The sequence below is a fragment of the Drosophila persimilis genome, unplaced genomic scaffold (assembly GCF_003286085.1).
Source record: "Drosophila persimilis strain 14011-0111.01,24,50 unplaced genomic scaffold, DperRS2 tig00000000-arrow-pilon, whole genome shotgun sequence".
In the NCBI taxonomy this organism is placed as follows: Eukaryota; Metazoa; Arthropoda; class Insecta; order Diptera; family Drosophilidae; genus Drosophila; species Drosophila persimilis.
This window is the reverse complement of record NW_020825288.1, coordinates 26,573,508-26,595,623: the sequence shown is the minus strand read 5'-3', so window position 1 is coordinate 26,595,623 and position 22,116 is coordinate 26,573,508. Positions and strand designations below refer to the sequence as shown.

At 45.4% G+C, this 22,116-nt stretch overlaps 2 protein-coding genes across 2 annotated transcripts in view; one reads left to right on the top strand and one right to left on the bottom strand.

Annotated features, from left to right (window-relative positions):
- Positions 1-22,116, bottom strand: part of LOC6594405 (cadherin-87A) — a 65,338-nt gene that overhangs the window by 2,120 nt on the left and 41,102 nt on the right. Inside the window, exons 4-13 of the mRNA XM_026984412.1 lie at positions 6,965-7,027; positions 6,561-6,907; positions 6,345-6,490; positions 5,966-6,273; positions 4,797-5,899; positions 3,402-4,418; positions 3,289-3,339; positions 1,539-2,138; positions 879-1,477; positions 35-818 (exon numbers count right to left, since the gene is read on the bottom strand). Coding sequence (XP_026840213.1) covers positions 35-818; positions 879-1,477; positions 1,539-2,138; positions 3,289-3,339; positions 3,402-4,418; positions 4,797-5,899; positions 5,966-6,273; positions 6,345-6,490; positions 6,561-6,907; positions 6,965-7,019 — 5,010 coding nt within the window. The 5' untranslated portion in view covers positions 7,020-7,027. The remainder of the gene's footprint in view (positions 1-34; positions 819-878; positions 1,478-1,538; positions 2,139-3,288; positions 3,340-3,401; positions 4,419-4,796; positions 5,900-5,965; positions 6,274-6,344; positions 6,491-6,560; positions 6,908-6,964; positions 7,028-22,116) is intronic.
- On the top strand, positions 2,293-3,138 carry LOC113564927. The gene is made up of 3 exons (XM_026984401.1): positions 2,293-2,504; positions 2,569-2,769; positions 2,836-3,138. Exons 1-3 carry the CDS (start codon positions 2,317-2,319, stop codon positions 2,969-2,971), a joined length of 525 nt encoding a protein of 174 aa, XP_026840202.1. The 5' UTR covers positions 2,293-2,316; the 3' UTR covers positions 2,972-3,138.

The following is a 22,116-nucleotide window of genomic DNA, read 5'->3' as shown; positions in this document are numbered from 1 at the left end:
TATATTTCTTTTTAGAGGAATTCTCTCTACTTACAAAAACTTTGGTGCTGACCGAACGCTGTGGCTGTTCCAATTCGCGTGCCAGAATCTCCAGCTCGAAACGATCCTGGTTGTACTCCGCCATGATCGTGTTGGCGGTGATCCTTCCATCCTGCGAAATGGCAAACGGACTAGGGACAATCGAGCCCGTGGACTTGGAGGCCCCGAACTTGAACAAATTCGAGGCTACAATCATGTACTCGATCTTTGCATTCTTCCCCTGATCCGCATCCGTGGCATTCACCTGCGTAATGGCCGCATTCATCTTCGCATTGGCATTGACCCCCGCGTAGTAGATGGGCTTCTCGAACTCGGGCGCATTGTCATTGACATCCAGCACTGTGATGGCCACCTTGGCCACCGTGCTATCCCGATTCAGGGTCTTAATGGAGAACGAGGCACGCTCCTCTTCGGATATATGCAGATCTGCCTTGATGCTGGCCAAAATGTACAGCGTGTATGCATCCGTTTCCTCGCGATCCAGGCTCTTGTTGGTGAAAATGTCGCCCGTGATTTTGTCCACATAGAAGGCCCCATCCTCGTTGCCCAGCAGCATGTAGTAGAAGATGTCGCGATTGTGTTTGCTCCTCGATGCCGCCTGAATATGTCCAATCTTCACATCCCGGCCGCTGTTCTCATTGATGGATACTTTGTAGGGATTTGAGGCATCGGGAAACTCGGGACGATTCTCATTGGCATCCACAATGCTCACAGTAAGGAGGCGCAGTGACTCGAACGGTGGGTTGCCTGCATCCCTGGCCACCAAAATGATGTCGTAGCTGAAAATGAAAAATGCAGAATAAGTCGAAGACTCCCCTGGAATGGATTCCTTCACTTACTTTGCTCTGTTCTTGCGATTTAGCTGCTGCCTGGCACGCAACTCGCCCGTGGCCTCGTTGATCTTAAACTCTGTGTTCTCTTGCTGGTTCTGGTTATTCACCTGCAGATGGTAGCTGATCCTCCCGTTCTCCTCCGAGTCATTATCCATCGCTTTGACCGTCAGCAGCAGATAGTCCGGCTGCACAATATCGCCGGGAATCTCAATCGTGGCGTTGTACAGTGCGGGAATTACAAACTCCGGACGATGACGATTCACTTGCATCACTGTAATCACAGCCCTCGTGGTGCTCTCCATCGTCCCGGATCCCTGGGTGTCGCGTGCGGAGATTGACAGATTGTAGACGCCATGCTTTCCGGCCAGGCTCTGCGCGGGATAGACAATGCCCGACTGGGCGTCCAGCTTGAAGAGTGCCGCCTCGTTGCCCCCCGTAATGATGTAGCGCACATCTCCGTAGAGTCCCTCGTCCAGGTCGATGGCTTCCACTTGCAACAGGGCTGCTGGTGGCTGATGGGCAGCATTCTCCGCCACCGTGGAGTTGTACATCTCGCGGGTGAATACGGGCGCATTATCATTGACATCCAAGATGTTAATGTGGATCTGTGGATAATAAAACTAAAGAGATGCAGTTAATTCGTTGCGGGGATGATCCTCTACTCACAGTTGCTGTGGCTGATTTCTGTACTGTAGCTGGCGCCTTATCCTGCGCCACCACCGACAGCGTGAGCTCCTTGATCTGCTCCCGATCGAGAATCGAGGCATTGGCTACCATCACGTTCCCCGTGTACGCATCGATGCTGAAGTACTTATCGTTTTCCCCAATCAGCGTATAAGTGACCTCTCCAAAAACCCCCACATCCCCATCCTGGGCCTCCACTTTCCCTGCCACTGTGCCCCGGGGGGAGTTCTCTGTTATGTTGAAGTAGTAATCGGTTTGCGTGAAGTGCGGCTCGTTGTCATTGAGGTTGATAATGTCGACCACAACATCAGCAGTGGATGTCAGGGCAGGCACACCCGTATCGCTGACAGTCACGAGGAATTTCACCTCCTTGACCGCCTCATAATCCAAGCGAGTGATCGAGTAGATGGCTCCACTTGTGTGATTGATGGAAAAGTACTCGTTCTCCGTGATGTTGTACTCCCCGATGCTTGAATCCTCATCTGTGGCTTGAAGGATGGTCAGCACAGTGCCCACGGGCTGCTCCTCCACCATTTGGAGCTTGATCAGCGGCTGCTCCGCACTCCAAGGGGCACTGAAGCGCTGTGATTGAATGTAGTAGATTGAAGTTGGATTAGTAAAATTAATCAAACCATAAACAGCATCGTATCACATCACATTTTTTCGTACTAGGACTAGGACTAGGTCTATCCCTCTGGTGATCCGAAACAAAAAAATGGTCAACGAGGACTTGCAGCTGTTTTTCTGGAACACCATTTACATGTTCCATCACGCCTATTTCCTGAACATATATAAGTTATACGGAGATCTGATCGAAGTCAAGGGACTGGTGGATGCCTCCGGGCAGGAGATATGGATCCGTAACGCCTTTACTTTGCTCACGACAATCCTGCTCGTGGTACGATTCATTATGACCTTCGCAGGACTCACGGCCTGTGTAGTGGCCATGTAAGTGTACACAGGATTGAATCCACAATCCCAATTACTCAATCAGTTTTTGTTGTGCTTTCAGCTATCCCATCCTGACAAATTCCATGCCAGATATGCTCATTCCCACCATCATTGTCCAGGGCATCAACGATGTGGTCCTCAACTGTTACGAGCTCCTTCTGGGCTATGGCGTTCTGAACTACCTCTTTCCCCGGGGCACGGCCCCGTTTGCTATTCTCCTTGCCAAAATGGTGATTAAAATCACCTGGGCCGTCTCCAATTTGTAAGTTATCTTTCCCTCTGGAAACTATTGATAGTTTCAACCTCTGCTCCCCTTGCTCCCTTGCAGGAACTACTATGCGAGTCACCATAACCGATTGTTCCACCTCAGCAAGCTGGCCATCGGGGACGCTCAGAGTTTTAGACCCAGCCATAACTCTTTGCATGAATACGAGATCAATAACCAGAACTTACTTCCAAATTAGTTTCCATAGTTGCATATTTTATGGGACTCGATATTTTCTCATAGATTAAACATAAACGGTAAACGGTAGTCCTCCCCTTCTCTCTCTCTCTCTGATCTGATGGTCCTACTTTTAAATATGTGAGTAACATAATGCGTTACAGAATCAGGGTCTTGGCAGAAACATTCACCGATTCATCAATGAATCGTAAAGTTTCATCCAGTCGTAAAGTTTTTGTCGTGGTAAATATTTGACATACACTTATACCATCTCCCTCGCGAGCTACCATCTTGTCGCGATGGTTAAAAATGATTATTATTACTGAATCTTGTACTAACCGGTGGAATCTTGTTGACATCTATTATCTGGATGATGAGCAGACCGCGACCCTGCAAAAGGAAGAGTTAGTGGTTAGAAACTCGCAGATAGAAACTCGTCCTAGTCCTCCCACCTGCTGTACATTCGGTGCCGTGCTATCCGTAACCAAGACATTAATTCGCATCACCGCAAACAGACTCCGATCCAGCTGCTTTTTTACCAACACCCTACCATTGCGTGCAATGTCAAAGTACTCCTTGAACCGTTCGTTGTGTGGCAGCTCCTTGCCCTCCCTGTCGATGGCCGTGATGTCGTCGGTTGCCGCAAACTCCAGCGCATTATGGCTGGCCACATCCGGATCGAGAGCAATCAGCGTGTACACCAGATGTCCGGGTGGGGCATCCGCACGCACCTCTGCGTGCTGTGTGGCAGGGACAAAGTATGGATCCTTGTCGTTGCTATTCTGCACATTGATCGTCAGGGTGGCAGTGCCCGTGAGGCTGGGCGTTCCCTGATCGGAGGCCTGCACCTGCAGCGCGTAAGTATTCCTCCGATCGTAGTCGAGTTTGTGGGATACAAAAATCTCCCCCGTGCGCTCATCGATGCCAAAGTCATCAAAGCTACCCTGCTGGATGCGGTACCGTAGCTCCGCATTCTTTCCCGTATCCAAATCGGAGGCCGTTACCCGCTCCACGCTCGTCCCAATCTCCGAGTTCTCCTCCACGACGGCACTGTAGCTCTGCTGATCGAACGCGGGCGCATGGTTGTTTACATCCCGCACGGTGATGTTTACGCCGCAGTTGGCGCTAAAGAGACCATCATTCGCTTCCACCACGAAGATCAGTTGGTCGCTCTTCAAGTTCGTCACATCCAGCGTGGCATTCGGACGAATGCTGATCTGTCCCGTTTCCTTGTCGATGTCAAAGATCCCCTCCACCTGCTCTGGGCCACGGATCCTGTAGCTAATGCTCGACATGGTGTCGGCATCGCGTGCTTTAACGATGAGTGGCGAATCAAAGACGAGGGCTCCCTCATCCACGCTGGCTCTGTAGAGCGGACTCTCGCATACGGGAGGCGAGTCATTGGCGTCCGTCACGGAGATGCGCAGGGAGACCCTGTCTGTTTGTCCTTTTCCATTATCATCAGTTGCCTGAAAAGGTGTTAGACAGGTATGAAAATCGACTTTGAATCAAAACGGACAGAGGGGTATAAATAAAGTTCAATCAAGTGATTTCAATATCATATAAATGTATTTACAATCACAAAGAAGGGAGTAGGTACCCTAAGCATTGCTTCACGACCGTACCATACAAGTAGGGCTCGGATAGTCTATGTTTCTGTGCTTCTATCGGTGTTTCTTTTTGTGTTTCTTGAGGTTTAATCTTTAACGTTTCTTAAAGCCACACCTTTTGCTACTTTGTCCATTGTTAGAGTGGATTTTAGGAGACACACACACGCACCAAATCAGCTACTCTAACCCCCAAACAAGGGGCACACAAATCCTCCGACAGAGCCAGTCACCACTCACCTTGTATGACAAGAAGTACGTGGTATCCGTTTCGTAGTCCAGACACGTCCTCTCCACTGCCGTGTCGTCATTAGCACTCGCTCGAGAGGGGGCTGGAGCTGGAGCTGGAGCTCTAGCTGTAGCTGTATCTGTGGCTGTGGCAGGAGCTGTTCCTATTGTGGCAGGTGGCGACTGAGTGATCAGCGTGTATTGAACGGGGGGCTCTGTGCTAATCTCTCGCGTGTCCGCTTTGTGGTCGACCGCCTCCTCCATTGATAACATTTCAAGGCTACCGCCCTCCTCCTCCTCCTCGTCGGACAAGTCACGTCTCCTCCTCCTCCTCGATTGCCGCCTGTTGCTCGTCGTGGCATCGTGGCAGTTGGCGAGGCTAATGACGCCCGTCTGCTCGTTGACGTGAAAGAGCTCTGCTCCCGTGCCGGACAGACTATAGCGGATCCCAGAGTCGCCATAGCTCCCGGAGTCCACATCCCTGGCGGTGATGGTGGCGATGTACTGTCCTGGGAGTGCTGCCTCCGATACAGAAGCCGAATAGCTCTCCTGCTCGAAAACGGGCTTGTTGTCATTGGCATCCAGGACACTCACAGTGATGGTGGCAGTCGAGGAGAGCTTCGGACTGGTGTCCGTCTCCTCTGCAATCACGAGGACAATAAACTTGCGCTGGTTGGGATTCTCATAGTCCAGAGAGCCATTCGCCACGCGGATGTTTACCTGGGAGTAGCCTGTGACGAGCTTTGGCTCTACATCGAACACCCCCGAGACATCCTCCAGTCGTAGGGCGAATTTCGAGTTGACTCCCACATCCGCATCGCTCACACTTATGTCCAGAGCCAGGGGTGTCCCTGGGGAGGTATTCTCCTCCAGGGAGACGGCATACTCCTTCCGATTGAACATCGGCGGAGAGTCGTTCACATCACGTATTGTCACCGTGGCCTTGGCCGTGGCACTCGTCAGGGCATCGTCAGAGGGCACTCCATTGACCAGCTCCCGGGCGCGAATCTGCAGCGAGATAATACCTGTGGATCCCTCGAGTGTCTCTCTGTCCAGTGGCTTGGCAGTGCGCAGCTCTCCGGAATGGGCGTCCAGTAGGAAGTAGTCGCTGGGATCTGTTTCGGGGAGGGAGAAGGGGATTAATATCCAGATACTCCTCTCCATTCAGGGACTCCTCTCACTTGTCAGCAGATCGTAGACAATCTTCCGCGGCTCTCCAGTGTCACCATCTCTGGCGTGAACCGTCAGCACCAACGTATTGATGGGACTATCCTCATCGATTACTGTCGACAGGGATCCCTGGAACACTGGTGGCCTGTCCTGCACATCCTTAACTCTCGCCTCGAATGTCGTTTGGGTTTTGTGCAGTCCATCGCTGGCCTCGATCTGGAAATGGTAGATCATCCTTTGGTTGTAGTTTAGCGTCTCATTCAGCACCACAGCGGCGGTGAGGACAGTGGCCTCTCGCTTGAGCAATTGCAAACGGAATCTGGAAGAAGGGATAACAGATTAGAGATATATATGTGGTACGAGTATGTACCCTGCAAGGGAACTACTTACTTGCTGCATGCTTCGGGGCTCTGCTCTTGCGGCAGGCACTTGAGATCTAAGCTGTCCCCAACTATATCCCGATCTTTTACCAGAATCTTATCAAAGATGGTTGTCCCTACGGCTGCATCTTCATTCACATCTGTCTCATAGGGGGTCTACAAAAAACGATTATCAAATGATTATCCGAGTTTCTCGATCATTATCGAGCGAGATCGATCCCTATACCTTTTGAAACTCTGGCGGATTATCGTTCTCATCCAAAATGATGAATGTTATCGGCTGCTGGACCACATTATCCTTCTCGGAGTCTCCCTCGGGATCCACGCGATCCCTGATCGAAACGAGAAACGTCAAGCTGTCCTTTTCCTCGCGATCTAATGGCTTCACGAGCGTAATGTTCCCCGAAACGGGATCCACACTGAAATGATCAGAGCCAATGGCTCCAAAGGTCACGCCACTGCCCTCCGGATCGTAGCCTTCGAGTCGAAAGACATCCGTGCCCAGAGGCACATTCTCGTACAGGACAATATTGTTTAGGGTTTGGGTAAACACTGGAGGGAGATTGGTTTCCCCTGAAATGAAAGAACGATGTAGAGACTCCTTTCGGTTCCATTTCGGGAAGAACTTACCCCTTGCTAGCCTTTGGGACAGGCCTAGCATCAACAGCCATAGGAAATACTTCATTTTGAGGCCTGCAAACAACAAAAACAAAACAACAAAATCAAGTTAAATTGTTTTTTTAATTAAAAAAACAAAATATAATCAACAAATTTTCTATGGATCAAAAAAAAACGTTGGAGAAAGTTAACTTTTGAATACCCTTTACATAAATCAGCGAACACTTAAGATCCGACAGATTAAGATTATGTAGGGGATTCTGAAGGTCATTCAGCACCTCTCTCTGTTTCCAGTTGGAAAAAAACAGTCGATCTAAAGAGGAATAGCAAACATTCCCGCAATCTTCTACCTGGAAAATCTTTGATTATTTTATTACTTAGTATTACTTGGGGTTTTCCCAAATTATATATTGATTGTTTTGTGGGTTACGGTAGGGCAACATATGGTTTAAGAGGTATTGAAGAGATACTTCCTTGCACCCGATAACTGATGCCCAGTTTAAAATCTCTTGGATAGTCTCTAAACCTCTTTCGAGGGTATATCTGCTCCCCGTTAAGCTTTTATTGCAGGGTATATAATAGTCTCTAAACCTCTTTCGAGGGTAAATCTGCTCGCCGTTAAGCTTTTATTACAGGGTATATAATAGTCTCTAAACCTCTTTCGAGGGTTTATCTGCTCCCCGTTAAGCTTTTATTGCAGGGTATTTAATCGTATCATTTACTAATTTTTTGTTAGGATTTGTTGTTTGTGTGGCCTTAAAAAAACAACAGCAATAAAGGCAAAGATAAATTAAATTAAATTTCGTGCTGAGAATTCAATTAGCTGACAATGCACTCTCTGTCTCTCTTTCTCTCTCTCTCTCTAGAGAGAAAAGGAGAGCGCGACAGCAGAGGGAGTAGCAGAGAGAGAGAGAGAGAGAGAGAGAGAGAGAGATGCTGGGTGATGATGATGGCCTTAACAATATAACGATGTTGATGACAAGCAGCAACATGCAGGGTGGCGGAGCAAACAACCAAGCGAACAAGCAACATTGTGGCAAATTGTGCACTTTAACTGCGGGTTGGTATCGCTACGGGTTTGGGGATTGGGGAGTGGGGTTCGGGTTCGGGTTAGCCAGGGAAGGAATCGCTTGAAGGCGCCAACATTCCTGATGTGTCCGGCACGCACGGCAGAGTCCGGTCCACAGCCATGCGGGTGGACCAGAGGCAGGGGCAGAGGCAGAGACAGAGAGGAACACACGTATATCTGGCCACCAGCAGACCGCACACACACACACACACACACACAAAAGGCAACAGCAGCAACAGGAGCTGGACCAGGACGTGGACCTGGACCTGGGACCCATAGCCAGAGCCAGAGCCAGAGCCAATTAGTTATGCATAAAAGCCCGACTAAATATTTTCAGTTTGGGCCATGTTTTGTGTGTGTTTATTTGCAGACAACACAACACACTGTGGCCTACAGAAACCTCCACAAAATGGGTTACCCAGAGAGAGTATATATACACTCGGCTCTTTATACATAAAGGATATACACGCAACGATATCTGTGTGTGTGGGTGCTTTGGTGTCCATAAATTCCAACTACGAGGAGAGTGAGCATCATTTACCCAGTCGCTTGGACCATAAACTGAACATTTTAGGATTAGGCGACGACCCGCCTCGTTCGTTCTTTAAGTTAATGCTGGAACCACTGACCCTTCAACCTTAACCCTTAACACCCCCCTGCCCCTACATACCCCTCTCGAGCTCCCCTTGGAAAGTTTTTGCGGTTGGAAGCTCGAGATACAGATACTCCTCTTCTAATGGCAAATAAACTCTCGGGTTCGACACAAATTTCAACTATTTTTTTTATCAACTTTTGGGTTCAGTTTTTTGGGGCGAAAGTTTCTATGGTGCTCGTCTTTGAGAGAGGGGACTCTTGAAAACAAGTTAGCGGCAACTGATGGATAATGATTTAATAATGCAATCATCGGGATTGGGCTACAAAAAGTCACCTCAAAGTTACACTATGGATGTATGGTTCAGAAGGATCCATTAGGGATCTATGGAATACCCAAATAGAAATAATTTGCACTTTATTTATTCCATTCTTCATGTTTGTCCTTTGTTATCTTTTCCACAACATATCATACGAACCTTTTTTATGCTTTTCCTCAGACTATTCCCAATCTCGCATAGGCATCTTTTCATCCTTCAAAGATCCCTTCATCATTCTATTCCTACCTGTGCAGCCTGATGGACCCTTTGCTACTCTCTCTCAGGGAAATGATCGATATATGAATTCAATTCCATATTCAACTAGTTTTCCCTATGGGTTCGCTCTATGCTCGCTCTATTAATCCTGTGTTGCTGCCTCTGTGGATGTATCGCTTTGTCCTTTTGCTGATTAGAACTACAATTCTCTATGTGTGTGTGTGTGTGTGTGTGTGAATTTATGGTTCATTCTAAATCATATTACGTTGCACGTTCCACTGAATAAATATGTGTGTTATGTGTGGCGCCACCATTGTGCGATAATCTAGGGGGATTACAAAGGACAGTCCAGGAGAGTCCCCGAAACAGGACACACACAACACCCAAAAGAGAACCATTCATAGTCTTCCTCCTGCCTGTGGAAGCCCCAACTAATGCCCTTAAAAAATACTTTCCCAAAACTTTTACCCTCTGTGAATTTTGACAAGAATTTCCATCCTATTCATTCTTGTGTTTAAAATACAATCAAATATGGTAATTTTCTGTTGTGGCAGTTAAATATGCATTTAAATATCCTGCCACAATATTCGCATTTTCAGGCATTTCTTCGAGTGAAAGTGTATAACATTTCTCCATGCAACAGATGTTGCTGGCTCTGCCTCAGTTCTCTCTTTCAATTATTCTCTAAATTACACTCGGCGACAAAATGGTTTCAATTTTAAAGTTACTTTTCACTAGACAAAAATTAGATTGTATTCCTGGTACATGGATTTGGCAATATAAACCCCCAAATTATTTTAAAAATTGAAAAAAAAACCGTGATTTTAATAATTGTTACTCGGCAGCATCTGCAGCGTGTCCTTAAAATACAATACACAATAAATCTAAAAATATATCGAGCCAAAGTGTAAGTTTTCTAACATTTTTAATGTTTATACAAATCGACTGTCGCTCAGTGTAATAAAACTGTGTTTATGGTTCAAGGAATATAGCAATTAATCAATTTTCGACCCCAGAGAAAACCTCAAAAATAAAACCAGGACTAAATAAAGCTTAACGAAGCGCATAAAGAGGAAACTTCTTTCGTTGGTTAATATTTAATAGGGGATTTAACAGAGAGAGAGAGAGAGAGAGAGAGACAGAGAGAGAGAGAGCTCCTACAATATTTAAATGTTTGCAATGAACCATGAGATAATTAGAAATTAAAGAGGGAAAAGCTAGAGAGAAGAGTGCATAAAATATGTATTTTGTGACTCATTTTGAAGCTTGAATTTATTGTAAATTCGTTATTTTAATGGATGTAAATCTCTAAAATACTAATATCTGTATCTTTTCGTGGGAAAACTAAAGTTGTGTTCTTATTCCCATATTATAGAAGATATTCGTGGAGCATTTACCCTACATTAAATATATCCAGTGACTTTCCTAGATAAATTCAACCAAAAATATCATCCTTCCTTGCAGTAGCCACATCCCAAGACACCAAAATCTTCCTTAACCTTTACCCAACACATCCCTAATCTGTCTTTTAAATATTCACCTTATACATATATCTCTAAAAAATCTCCTAAGAATTAACCTTAAACTCCATTAAACATTCACGGGAATGACTTACTGAATCATTCATTTGCCTTAAACTCTTTGGGAATTCTCTGTCGATTTCATTGTGCGCCTCTGAGGACGAGCTAAAGTCAGAGCCAAAGAGCTTTGCTTTTCACCCGATTTCCCCATCAATTTCGCAGTTTTCTGGGGGCTCCCACGGCCGCTAATAGCCCGGCAATATCCCGGCACTCATTTTTTTTCGAGGGCACCCGGGAAATCTCTCATGCCCACAAGAGCCCGTCGCTGTGTCAATATTATATCACATCCATTAACGTTCGAAAGCAGCACAAGAATATATACATATGTTGTGTATATATGTGTACATGTATCTGCAGATACACCCGATACGAGGCTAGTGTTCATAACGTAACCAATATCAATCATACAGTAAATTTATATTGCATTTGCATACACATTTCCCCACATTTTCCTTTCATGTTTGTCAAAGCCCAAAGCCAGAGCCTCTTCCTTTCACCTGTTGATGACCCACAAGCCTTTACCCAGGGGGAAAATACCTTTCCCCTTTCCCCTTTGACTTTGAAAAACAGCTTCTCCTTCGAGGCTTTGAAGCAGATTGCCTTCTCCCTAAGGGTCGTCTCCCCCTTTTTTTTGAGGGTGAGTCCACGACGTCAAACATAATAAATCATATTTATTCAAATATATATATCCGAGCATTTGCCACAATCCAGTGACTACGAGTACGACGAAGAGTGTGTCCCTGCTGCCTCTCGGAGGAGCAACAATAATTGAATTAGGTGCGCTCCAAGGACTTCCCTCGGATTTCCATAGAATTTTGGATTGGATTTTTGCGGGGGAAGGGGGATTTTTGCGACGACTAATGCGCAAAACTTGTTTGTTGTCTCGCGACTGTTTGCAAGCTTTTCCCCGTCGTCGCTAATCCTGCCACAGGGACTCTGACTGACACTTGACTTAACTCCAACCAACGAATCCCTAAGTTTTGAGGACAACTCAAGTACTTTGCCGGGATTGCCAGAATTCGCCAGGGTGGTTCGAGTTTTGCGTAAAGTTTTTTCTTCTTTTTGCAAAGAAATAGAAAATATGTTGGCAATTATATGCATCCATAAACACAAAGAAATCGATCATAAATCATTAAACTGTGTGAATTTTAATTTTAATCAATTTTACGTACACCCAGACAGGGACACGCGATGAAAGAGGTGGAAAGAGTGGTAGCAGAATCGATGGCAGGACAGCTGATTGAAGCCTGTGGAATACCCTCAATATAGGGATGTTATCCATCAATCACACATAATTAAGAAACCCGTTATACCTGGTATTTACACTGCCCAGAATCAGATGTGCTTCGACAAAAACGTTGGACTGGTTTTGTATGCATATATTGAGGGTATTCTTGAGGTTACAGTGTATCTGCTGTCTCCTGTCATCTAATCGATGTTATCCCTGCATACCCTCTTCATGGTATTATCCTTCTCCCACTTTTTGCACTGCTCTCATCGGTGTTTCTGCCCTTTCTCCCCTCATTCTACCTTCTTTCATCGCTTGCTGCCACCATCTGTCGTTTCTCTCTGATTTCTCTGCCCGGTCGTCGTGTCTCTGGTGACATAATAAAAATGTCAAACTCCTTATGCTCTCCATCTATCTGTTCATCTGTCTGGCTGTCTTTCGGTCGCTTGTTATACATTTTATTCATCAAAATGCGTGTTTTTTTTTATGATTTCTGTCCTTTTTCTGCCACTCTTATGGGACTTTAGCCTAGCCTAGCCTCTGTTTCTCTCTCCTTGTCCCTTTTTCTCTCGCTCTCTATTGCTGGCTCTTCATCTGCTCCTTTTTTTGTTCCAGGGAGGCAACATTTGTCATGGCTCTGATGATGATGATATCCTCCCCACTCCCAAAAAAGTGCGGAGAGAGCGTCCTGCAGCTCACAAAGTGCTCCACTTAAGTATACTATGTAAATCACCTGTGCGAGTGCCCCTGCCACCTGCCACACCCCCACCATTTCCCTGAGATGTCAGTGGCGTCATTTTCTTTATTTCTTGCAGTTTGTTTGCCCCAAAGCGTCGCCATGGGGCATGTGGCACGAGCGCAGAAAAATAAACCTTTTGCTTGGGATTCTATATAAACGGAATTATCTTGAGTCTTGGCCTTATCTGGCCCACCTTTTGCCCTGTGGCTCCTTCTGGCTCCTTCTGGCCCCTTAACCACCATCAGCTGCTTCTTGGAGGCGCCTCCTTGGAGCAACAACATTTTTCGTTCGTTTCGCATTTAAATTGCTCTTTTTTTATTCGCGCCCTCTGTCCCCATTTTCCACAATTTCGATGGCGGGGAGAGAGGGGGAGGATGCCTCCTCCAATTCTTAATTTATTCATAAGCCCCGATGGCGCCTTCTTTGTGGCATGCCACGTTCTACTTCTTGAGTGGAGCAACATCATTACTATTACTCATGCAGCGCACACACACACACACACACACACACACACACACACACACACACACACACACACACACACACACACGGACACACAGAAACCAAACACTCGCCTACACATGCCACATGACGTGCGTGTGGCAACGTAACTCAACGAGCGCCAGCCTCTCACCCTCCCCCCCTTTCTCTCTCTCTCTGTTTATTTAGGACACATCACAGCAGTCTCCACCGCCTACCCCCCTCTCCACTCCACTAGAATTTCCTAAAAGCCAACGTTTCCTTTTTTCTTATGGTTTCTTTTTTTTACAAGCAATTTTCACGTTCACCTGACTTTTCCACCCCTACCCCTAACCCACCCCCCCACACCAGCAACTCCCCCTCCTTCTCAGCCATCGCTCATCGCTACTTCATGGGTTTCACAGATTTTCGCTGTATAATTATGAGCCTAGCCACGTGCCCCTGTGGACCCCCCACCCCCCCTCACACACACACTGTAGCAGTCTCTCACATACTACAGTGCGTGACAAGATTATATGGTCCAACCACAATCCGCAAACAACTTATTGTCGCTAGTTAGGATTTTGGTGCCAAAAAAAAAACGAAAAAATTCTGTTCAAATCTTTTCTTGGTCTAAGCTTTAATTTCGGAGAAAAATTTTATAATAATCTATTGTCATTCATGGTTACATCGCGTTACATTGATACGTTGACTCAACTTGCAGAGCACTGCCGCTTTTTGATGATACATCACGGGCAATGAAAACCCCTTTCGGTGTGTTCTTTAACTGATAGATTGGAACCCTATTAAAGGCCTTGGGTCGTTTATTGAACATTTACTATTATTGAGTTTAAAGGGTTATTCAATTAAAAAGTTGATGGGTTATACCCTACCATTCCAGCAATCTAAAATTCTTATATAAAATATATAGTATGTCTACTTCTTTCGCTGTCCTAGAATATTCGTGCCTCGAAATTTCTGTATTTTTCCTTGAAACTTGTGCCCTATTTGTATGTACCACACTGTTCTCCCACCCTCCGTGGGGAGGGGGAGGGCTGTGGGTGGGTGGACCACTTCCTCATTTCGCATTCAAAACACTTGTGACAGTTTAACAAATTTGGAATTTAAATTGCGCTTGCACTTAACTACGGGAAAGGACTAAAAGGATGAGGAGCGGAGGAGCGGAGGAGATGATGGGTTAGAAGATTGGGCCTCCTTGTATGCTGCGGTGTATGTGGTGTGGACGCACCTGTTGGGGCATGTGCCACACGCCAACCCACTCGTGTGTGTGTGTGTGTTTGTGCATAAATCTGTTGCCTTAATCGTTATCGCCTAAGAGGATGCCTTGTTTTTGTTACGAGAGCGTTGCGGGGCGAAGGAGAGTTGCTTAATTTCCACAATCCTCTCACAATTCTGCAATTATGAAAAGCAGGCACAGGCAGAGGCAGAGCCAGAGGCAGAGGCACAAGTGGCAGTGCCAAATCCTCCTCCACAACAACCACAACATCTTGCAGCGGTGCGAGGGGCGGCCAAAACTTTCCTTCTTGTGGAATAAAGCCAAAAAGCAAAAGCAAACCCCCGTAGAATCCCTGACGATGCCTGAAAGTTCGAGTTATTATCAAGTTTCCACCTCCTCTTTTCGTTTTTCCCCGACTTTCATTGTTGTTTTTCCCACGAGTATTAAGTGGCAGCTTCCACCCCACCCCACCCCACCCCCAACCCACTTTCAAGGACAGGTGGCATGCCCCTTCTCCTCCCTGCCACGAATGGAAACTCGAACTTAAAATTACGACTCTCTGAAATGAAATTAAAATGGTTTCTCTCTCTTTTTTCTGTGCGAGAGGTAGTTTGTTATTGTCTGTCTGCTGCATATTGAGGCACGTTAAACAGTTCCTGCCCCTCCTTTCCTTCCTCGCCTTTGGGCCAAGTTTAAATTGGTTTTATGTTAAAGCCAAATAAATGAGTGGAGTGTAGGAGAGGCCCAGCGGTGGCTTCAGGAGGGACCTCCTCTTGTGGAACATCCAGGAAATGAAATTTCTTGCGAATTCCTTTTCCCTTTTCTTTCGGAAATGGAAAAGGAAAGATGATGAGGGGAAAAGAGAGGAGTGGGTGCCTGAGAGGGGGCTCTTGAGAGGCACACTTGACGAGTGGCCGCCGCTTAACGGGAGCTTGAAGGATTGTCAAACACACACAGAACCCACCCCCCCACGCAGCCTAAGCCACCACAACCCTCGAAATGTATTGAAATATTTCATGCACTTGACAATCCCTGCCCCCCAAGGGAGCAGCAGCCCCAGGATGAGAGCATTTCAAATAAATGACCCGTAATGTATTAGTCGAGGCCTGACCTTGAAGGCACGGCCTCAGCCCCCGCCCCAATGAAAAGCCCCTTTAAGGGTGGGAGGCTCTTTAAAGTTCCTAAAGCGAGAATTTATCGATGAAAGGTTTTTCAGTCTTCTTCTTCTTTTAACCTTAAAAAATGATTATTTAAATAAGGCCATAGATGACCCCCATTCTCTTATCATAACTTTACCTTCAACAAAAACATGTTTTCTTTGACACTTTTCCTCTGGTTTTTCTCTCTCTTGACAAGTGTCAAGCGGGCATATCACACCCACCGCTGGCATTCCAGGGTTAATTGTTTGTTTTTTTCCCCCTCTTTTTTTCCGTTTCAACTGTCAGGAGGCGGTTCTCTAATGGAGTGTTTCGCCCGTCAAAAGAAAAGCAGATTTTTCTTTCTTTTCTCTCTCCGTTTGTTGGTTTTTTGTATTATTTCTGAATGCATTGTTCTCTAGGGAGGAGGAGTGTGCCAAGGAGTGCCAAGAGTGTGTGCGCTAGAGGTGATTATGAAAACAGTATTCCTAGTGCGGGTGTCACTCTCTCTGTTCTTCTCCTTAGATATACTCCTATGGGCCTTTCTTTAAGCCACTCTATTCATTTATATTATCAGCAGAAACAACGTAACAACCAGGCAAGAGCTTAAATATGGTATGTTGTGGTGAGGGTAAGGCACAATCTTATCAGTATATACACACATCGGTGTACGTGGAAAATCTTCAGAAGAGGAAACCCGAAGGGGACATGTTTCACCCACTCATTGCGGGAACCGATCACTATAGGCCCGCTCCCTTACCCTCTACCTAACACTCCCTGCGCTTAACCACAAACACCTATTGTCTCTGGATTGTGGGAGATTGCGGCAGCCAACCACACCCACAACAGCCAGCCCCAAACAATCAACAAGAACAACAATCGATGGAGCAGGAGACAGGCCGGTTCAGAGGCATTATAATGCAATGGGATTCGTATAGTAATGCTATGCAATAATGGGTGCTACTGCCATTCTGATGTGGTTGGGTGCTTGAGCACATGATACAACACAGACTGTACCTATTATGTGCAGAAAGGAGAGTGGGTGGGTGGCTGCAGAGTCCCGAATTCAGACCACCTTAACGCAGGCGAACAACAGAGGAGGAATACCCTGAAAAGTGTAAAACGATGCGGAAGGGGAAACGATTCCACGATTTGTACAGAAGTTATTCTTCCGGAAGTGAAATTAAATATGAATATTAAACGATGTGCTACACTCTTTACTAATCAGTAAAAGGTAGCGTAAAGGTAGATAATCTATGGCTTTATCTTTTGTAGATTCTCTTTGAATTTCCTTATACACCACTGCTTCTGCATCGACAGCTCTGCTAGCCCACATTTCTCGTGGCTTTGCAAACTCCACTTGAGAGTTAACTTCCCTGCGATTTCATTCTTTCGCGCGCTTCAAGTGTCCATTCATTATGGCCTCTTAAGCCCTGCCAGTGGCAGTGGCTGGGAATCAGGAGTGAAGTGCAGCCGCCTGGCAGAGGCCTAAAGGATTCACCCGTTAGATTGGTAATCGCATGGGCGTTTGTGCGGATGGAAGGATAGTGGGTGGGTGCACTTAAGGACGAGCCTTGCCTGCCTGCCTGCATCGATATTATAATGTGGCAGCGACCCGTGTGGCTATCTATCTCTCTCTATCTGTTGCACTGTGTAAAGTCCGATACTGGTTATCGTAGGGGGGGTGCTGGAGCTTCCTCTGGGGCACGTTCCACCAAGAGGAAGCACTTAAAATATCTGCGCACGCATGACTGATGTTGACGACTACTTAAGAGGCCTCCTGCTTTATGCCGCTAGGAGGCAGGCTGAGTCCTTCCAGTATTTTGTATTTTATACGTTTGCTTTCGAGCCTTTGCTCTGTTTGTTGAACGTGCCCCAAATGCCATCGACATAATTATTAGGCCACCAAACTCTGCTTCAATCTTTGGAAAATTAATCGAACATCATCGTGTGGGGCAGCAAACATCATCGTGTGGCATCGCATTACAGCAAATGGCTGACAAAGACCCATTCCCCACTCCTCCCGACATTAAATAGCCCCAAGGCGGTGGCAAGTCCAAACACAAGGCCCCCCCCCATTCCATCTAGTGACATTCTACATCTCGAGAGTAGATCAGAGTACACAGACACATTGTCCCCCCTCCCTTTATCCCCCACAATGTTCATTCGATGTATCTTATATCTGATAATAACGGTTGGATAATTGTAATTATATGCAGAGACAAACAAAGAAACGCCATCGATTGGAGTTGTGGCCTAGAAAGCAAGGATATAATTGAACATAAACTCAATTAAATCTCATCAACAAATTGCCCACATCCACATCCACAGCCACATAGACACAGCAATTTGATGATTACTTTGAACTCCGACGACAAATTTGATTAGTTTTGAATTAGGTTTGAGGTCGGCATTGCTGCAATAGGTATAAAGAAACTACTCGTACTATGCTAATTGTTTGTGCAATTAAATCGATTTGAACTTTCGATTAAGGAGATTAAAGAGATATATCAGAGACCATCAGAGGCAAAAGCTTCAATAGAGCCCCATAAAGCACATTCGAAACGTTCGAAACACTCGAACATATTTTTTAGTAACTGAAAATCTCCCTAAAACAGCCTCTTTTTCGGAACCCCTAAGAACCCCGAATACAACTTCAGTCTGCCACAAAAATAGTACTCCCAAACATCGTACATTTACGATATTTATCACCATTTCCTGGTTCAACTCGTGGGATAACCCACTTACCACAGATAACCAGAGTTTATGTCCGATTCGCTTGTCTTAGGTCAGGGCCACAGATAAGCAAGCACGGTATCAGTACAATCCGCTGCACTACGTGACTATGACTCCATAAACAGAATTCAAAACTTAAGAAAAAACCGGAAGAAAAATAAACGAAAATACACAGCTTAAACCAAACAAAAACACAGAAATTAAAGCGAAAATAAAAGCGAAATCCCGCAGCAACAAAAACTTCCCCGAGACATGGAGTTTCTATCAATTGCCGAGAGCTCTATAGAGCTCCTAGTTCCCTCCTGCCAAACCCTTTGTGTTTTTTTTTGTTTGTTGATGATTGTGATTCGATGCGACGACTGTGACTTCATTCTGTGACTTTTTATCAATTTGTCTTCCCTCTTGGCTTCCCTGCTCCCCCGCTGTCACCCCTTCAGCGTGCGTGACACAGGCTGCGGGAGGAAAGGGTGGAGAGGGGCAGACGAAACAGTTAAGCGCATTTGATGGTGCAAAAAGCACCAAACCAAACCAAGAGAAAAGTGTGGACGCTTACAGTAGTCGAATAGTTGATACCGTGTAAAAGACAGAGGAGTGAGTTTTCTTGGGCGTTTCTATTACATTTTTTTTCGAGGATCGCGAAGAGAAGAGACTAACGACAGCAGAGAACCTAAGAGAGATGCAAAACTTGAAAGGTGCGAGAGTACGAGTATGTATTGCAGCACATGCTCTTTCTGAGAGCTCTTTATCTCTTGGAGAGCAGTTGAACGCAAAAGAAAGAGGAAGGTTCTGTTAGTTCAAACCATGATGCAATTATACAAGGTGGTCTCGTCGGCAAAAGTCAGTCCCTTAACGTATGCTAGCAATAAGTGCGAGTGAAATGCTTTTTATACAATATGCAATATGTAATTTTGTTGTTGTCGGGACATAAGGGTTAAGAATATATCAAAAAATTCGTCCGTGAACAACCTTCATCATCAACAAGCAAGCATGCACTGACGATAAGGGACAACACGAACGAACTTCGGCTCCCGACGAGACCACCTTGTATAATTGCATCATGGTTTGAACACCCTAATTCTTAAGAATTCCTTCTCCCTTCAAGGACCCACTATTTACACCTGAACATGGTTATGATTTATACTAATCGGGCTAGTAAAATGCACTGCTGACCTAAATAAATATAGAACCGGTAGTATTATGTATCTAGGAATAAGAAGGATAACTGCGCTATGCGGTTTACGTGGGGGTTAGAGGCAACAGCTCGAACAGCTCGCCCTCTGATCGAAAATATTGATCACCCACCGTCTTCTAATATTTTCTGAGCCAAATATACCCCGAATATCGCTCTCCTTATACCCTATACAAAAAAATCCACAATAAATATTATGCTACTCTAAGCTCTAAGAGAATTACATGACAGCAGCAGCAGCAGTGCTCCCGACAACAACATCCAACGACATTGTGCCCTCCCGCACAAAAAAAAAAAAAAAGAAGGCAAAAACTAGAAAGAGAGCTCTCTTTTTTTTCTGTCTCGAAAGTGGTTTCGGGTAAAAGTAGAAAGAAATGAAAGAAATAAGCGTTATTATCGTTATTACGTGAGCAAAATACATACGCAAGGAGACAACAACAACAACAACAACAACGACGAGAGAGAACGAACGAGAACGAGAAGTAAGTAGCAAAAGCAACAGCAACAATACCGTAATCGCAGTACTATATATTAACAAACAATAACAAAGACCCAACAGAAAAAGAGAGGAGTGGAGTGGAGTGGAGAGGAGAGGGGGAAGGAGGAAATAGAGAAGATGATGACGAAGACGTTGACATTGCTGTCGAAGGCAGAGACGAAGAAACGAAGGCGCCGACGACTCGACGGGGGGACGCAACCGGCGACGAGAAGTCAGGAAGTGGAAAAAGGAGGCAACAGAGTTACCAAAGTGCAAGTGGGAGGGAAACACGAGAACAGGAGAAGTCGCAGCAAGGTATATCAAGCAGAAGGTAAGGCAATAGGACAGGGGTCCGCCCTATGGGCAAACGATGATGGGAAATACTTTCAAAAGTGTGAAGCGGTGGATGGAGAGATACAGAAAGATACAAAAAGTGGAAGCGGCTTACCCACCATTAAATGTACCTTGCGTAAGTACCAATGTTTGGTCGAAAGGGTCCGTAAGAAGACATGAGGATTGACAGATGCCGGGATGAAGATATGGAGGGCGAGCTAGAGAGAGAGGGACTTTAGAAAAGGAAAGGGACAGACGAAGGGGGCTCTGGTCACTGGTCACATCTTGAGATGGGAAGTGATTTTGGGGGAGCACTTATACTACTTCCACTTCACTCCTACCATATACATAGTGTATATTATATACAATATACTACTTATATACACACGCATACTAGTACTCTTTAAGGACACACACACACACGCTCACAATCAAGTCAAAAGGACACACGTACGTATCTTTGGACTTATCAAAAAAGAAATGGTAAGAAAAAAGTACGAGTAGATGAAGAAAAGTAGCGCCAAAATTAAATTGCATTAAAGCAAAGCTGCAGATGTATTATGAGAGGAAGAGAGAGTGTAACAGACAGATGAAAGTATTCCACAAATATCCATCAATCCTCCCTAAAATTGATGGCAAATGGCACCTAAATGAGGCTCCAGTGCATCAAAAAAGATGAGAAACAGGAGGGGAAACAGAGCTGGCCACGAGATGAAAAGAGAAAAGTAGAGAGAGGCTTAATTATGACCAAACAATGTTGGCCAAAGGAAAAACCCACCAAAACCCACAAAAACCCAATACAAAATACGCATCAAACAATGGGCCAATGGAATCAGGAACCAGGAACCAACCGAACGAACACCAACAATGAAATCAGAATTCAAAATGAAATTTGTCGATTGTATTGTTTGTTTGCAGTTATTGTTTAATGTACATATGTACATTGAACGTGAATACAGTGAAAATCATCTTTAAAGAACAGCCATGATGATTGCTTTCTTTCTAAAAAAAAGGGATTGCAATGATTTAATCTTATCTGACAGCTAGGATCATCTTTATGAATGATAATTATTTTATGGTTTTAGAGTATCTTTCAAATATGCTTTCCTCGTGGTTTTCCTGGAAAAAACTTTTGATTTCTGCTTCTTGTGAAACAATTTCACGGGAAATCTGCAAAAAATTCTTTCAAAATTTTTGTTTAAATTTCCTCTAAATTAAATTCTGAAATGTCTCACATTCAGTTACATTGGCTTCTGGCCATAAGCGCCCCGCCTCCCCATCGTCCGCCCCTTTTCCAATCCCCTACAAATTATGCAATTCCCAAAGTAAACTCCATTCCTGCCAATCGATCAGTGACTGTAAAAGCCTTCTTTTGGTAATCATGCTCCCTCACTTTACCCCTTTTTTTAACCCTCTCGACCACACACACACATCGCGGATGCCATTAAATAGATTCCACAGAATCCACGAATCTGTATCTGTATCTGAATCTGAATCGAATTTCATTCCGCCGCTCGTAGTCCTATTCAAATGATGGCGGATTTGCAGCCTCTCCCTCTCCGTCCCTCTCGCTCTCGCTCTGGAACAGAACAACATATGGCCGCAGAATGGTCCGTCCTCTGCCGCCTCCAGGCTCTGTCTGCCGAGGGGTTGGAGGGGGGTTGGATGGGTAAACATGGCCAAATGCCATTGGATTTGAGCTGCTTATGCCAGGGATTTAGTTATAAATTATACCCCGCCCTCCCAAATGCAGAAGAGGGGCATGTGGTAACCCCCCATGCGAATTGAAATTTAATGCAAATGTAAATGTTGCAGGCCTGAGAGAAAAAAATCCACACACAAACACACACACA